This window comes from Propithecus coquereli, unplaced genomic scaffold (genome assembly GCF_000956105.1).
Source record: "Propithecus coquereli isolate 6110/MARCELLA unplaced genomic scaffold, Pcoq_1.0 Scaffold64, whole genome shotgun sequence".
Lineage (NCBI taxonomy): Eukaryota > Metazoa > Chordata > Mammalia > Primates > Indriidae > Propithecus > Propithecus coquereli.
In genome coordinates this window covers 5,743,518-5,746,474 of record NW_012152396.1, presented here as the reverse complement: position 1 = coordinate 5,746,474, position 2,957 = coordinate 5,743,518, and the positions used below count along the sequence as shown (strand labels likewise).

The 2,957-nt window shown below is 33.9% G+C and overlaps 1 protein-coding gene across 1 annotated transcript in view; it reads left to right on the top strand.

Moving 5' to 3' along the window:
- The window catches only part of CDKL2 (cyclin-dependent kinase-like 2 (CDC2-related kinase)), a 57,437-nt gene that overhangs the window by 29,367 nt on the left and 25,113 nt on the right, over nt 1-2,957 (top strand). The window contains exon 2 of the mRNA XM_012659850.1: nt 1,760-1,899. Coding sequence (XP_012515304.1) covers nt 1,760-1,899 — 140 coding nt within the window. The remainder of the gene's footprint in view (nt 1-1,759; nt 1,900-2,957) is intronic.

Here is a 2,957-nt window from a genome sequence, read left to right as displayed (position 1 = left end):
GACGTTCATATTTGTCAAAAATTCTAGCTCTTGTAAATTTGTATGAAAGCAATTTAAAAAGTTATTAATCATACTTACAAAAGGGAATTAAAAAATTTCTCTGCTTAATTTACATATTTAAAACCATAGCATATAAACATTTTTTATCATGCACTTCTATCAGTGAAACATTTTTATTCATGCACCGTATTTATTTACTTATCATTTACATACACATCCTACTGTACTAATACATCATGTCCCATATTTGTATATATGTACATGTGTATATATGTGCATATGGAAGTTATAAGCAATGTTATTGGCTTTATTGCATTGTCAGTGGACCCTTCCTTGAGTGAAGCCAAATATCTTGAAGGCAAATGTTTTAGTTTACAAGGTGAACAATGTGAACAATAGTGTGTTTATAATTTTTCACCTCTAATATGATCTGTCGTGCTTGAAAAGTTATATTATCAACCTAAACCTTTTGGTTTACCTTCTATTAGCAGTAGAGGTCATTTAATGAAGCCGCTTTGCATAACTCACCACCAGATGGCATTCTCGTGTCTCTGATCATGCCCACTTACTTCTGAACTAAGAACTACTTTATTAAGTAAAGTTCTTGTTAACAAAAATTCATCTACATCATCTTTTTCATCATAAGAAAGAGGCAGCAAATATATTACCTTGCTTAAAGAGACTTGAATTCTAGTTCTGATTTCATTACCTATTAATACTTTGGGCAAATTCTTTTACTTCCTCAATACATTTGTATTGTCATATATAAATAAAGAATATTGGACTAGATGGTTTAGTTCAAACATGTTTTATCAAATAGCTGTTCTGTCTATGTTACTGTGCTAAATGTAGCAGTAAATTGTCAATACTTTTAACTAGTTGCAGTTAGGAAATAATATTCAGTAGTGCTCTTTACCTGATTTCTGTTTAAATTGCCAGATTCACTGTTGTTTTCCATTTTCACGGAAAACACACTAAAAATAAGTGGTGCACAGATTATAAAGGAAACAATATGGCATACCACGAAATTTATATGAAATACACCACTTAAAGCTATCAAAGTTCTGGCTGTTAATTGTTGTTTGATTGTTGGCTGGTTTGTGTTAATGACACAGAAAATTACATGATCAAATTTGTTTTATAAAGATAAATTTTGAATTTTATTTTACTAAATTGATGAAAAATTGTAAGAATTTTACAAAAACTCTTTCAAAATACAGAAAAGAAAATATTTTTGTCTCATTTTATAAGACCAGAATTACATTGATATCCAAACCAGAGAAAAGTATTACAAGAAAGGAAAACTAACTTTAAATGCAAATGTATTAACAGAATATTAGCAATCATATTTATAAATATAAAGGACCACACATCATGATCAACTGAGCTTTATCTCAGGAATGAAAAGTTTATGTAATGTTCGAAGATCAATTCAAATCACTATACTAGACTACAAAACAAAAAAAATTTTATCATCTCGGTATATACAGACAAAATACTCAGCAAATAGCATATGAACTTTTAAATGAGCATGTTGAGATAGCAATGCTCATGTCCTTCAGCTGACTTATGTCAAAGCCACTGTAAAGGCTGCTATGTGCCGTCACAAGAGCACTGTGTTTGGTAGATTTCGCATGCCGAGAAAGCCCTGAACTCCATAAACTGTGTTCCACTGTTTCCTCTGCTACGCACCACCTGTCTCTTCACTACTTCTTTCATGTTCTGTGATGACAGAGATGTGTGCTGCTTGCACTTCTAGGTAATCTAATTCCAAGACATCAGGAGCTGTTCTATAAAAATCCTGTGTTTGCTGGAGTAAGATTGCCTGAAATCAAGGAAACAGAACCTCTTGAAAGACGCTATCCTAAGCTTCCTGATGTGGTGATAGATTTAGCAAAGGTAATCATAGTTTTTCTTCACACTTTCTGACAGGAATTTATGCATTGTGGAGACTTGGTTTTCTCTTTTTTCTTGTCTAGTTGATCTTTTAGGTCAACAGTTTCTTCTAATGATATTGATTTTTGTACATTTAGAAAGAATTTAAATAATTTGGTGGGGATAACTTCAGAGATAAAGGCTTGAAAATTTTACCTGTTTTAAAACTCATTAAAAAACCATTTAGTATTATCCAGCACGTTTTAAGTATGAAAACATCATCTAAAACATACAAAAACCATATAAAGGCATTGTATGTTTTTAATGTTTAACATGTAAACGCAAGCCTTGTGTAAGTGGAAAAAAGAAGAAAAGTAAGATAAGAAAATAAAAAGAAAGATGGAGAAGTAGGAAAATGTTAAAGTGTAGCTGGGGCATACAATCATGACCTCTCTAGTACTGTCGAAGGGGCTTTTGCTTAGCCTTTGCTTAGCCACTGGATTTGCTGAAGCTAATTTATAAATTACCAATACATTTGTTTTGTATTTGAGGAAAATATTAGGGAGATTCTCACTGGATCAAGTTGTCTCTGAAAGTTGACTTCTTAGAATTATTAGCTCAAAAAGTTCTCATTATCAGCTGGGTGCGGTGGTGTGTGCCTGTAGTCCCAGCTGCTTGGGAGGCTGAGGCAGGAGGATCCCTTGAAGCCAGGAGTTCAAGGCTGTAGTCCACTATACTTGGACCTATCAATAGCCACTGCCCTCCAGCCTGGGCAACATCGTGAGATCCTATCACTTGAAAAAAAAAAAGTTCTCATTAATTAGGATTGTCCAGGGTACTGATAAAATAAGTACGTCTAATACACTAGGATCATATGACATTTACCCAAGACACCCAAAAAAAAGGTGTCTTTTTTTGCTTTTTAATTCTTTAACTCATTTTTTTAAAAGTTTAGTAAACTTGGCCGGGCGCGGTGGCTCACAGTTATAATCCTAGCACTCTGGGAGGCCGAGGCGGGCAGATTGTTTGAGCTCAGGAGTTCAAGACCAGCCTGAGCAAGAGCGAGACCCCGTCTCTACTAA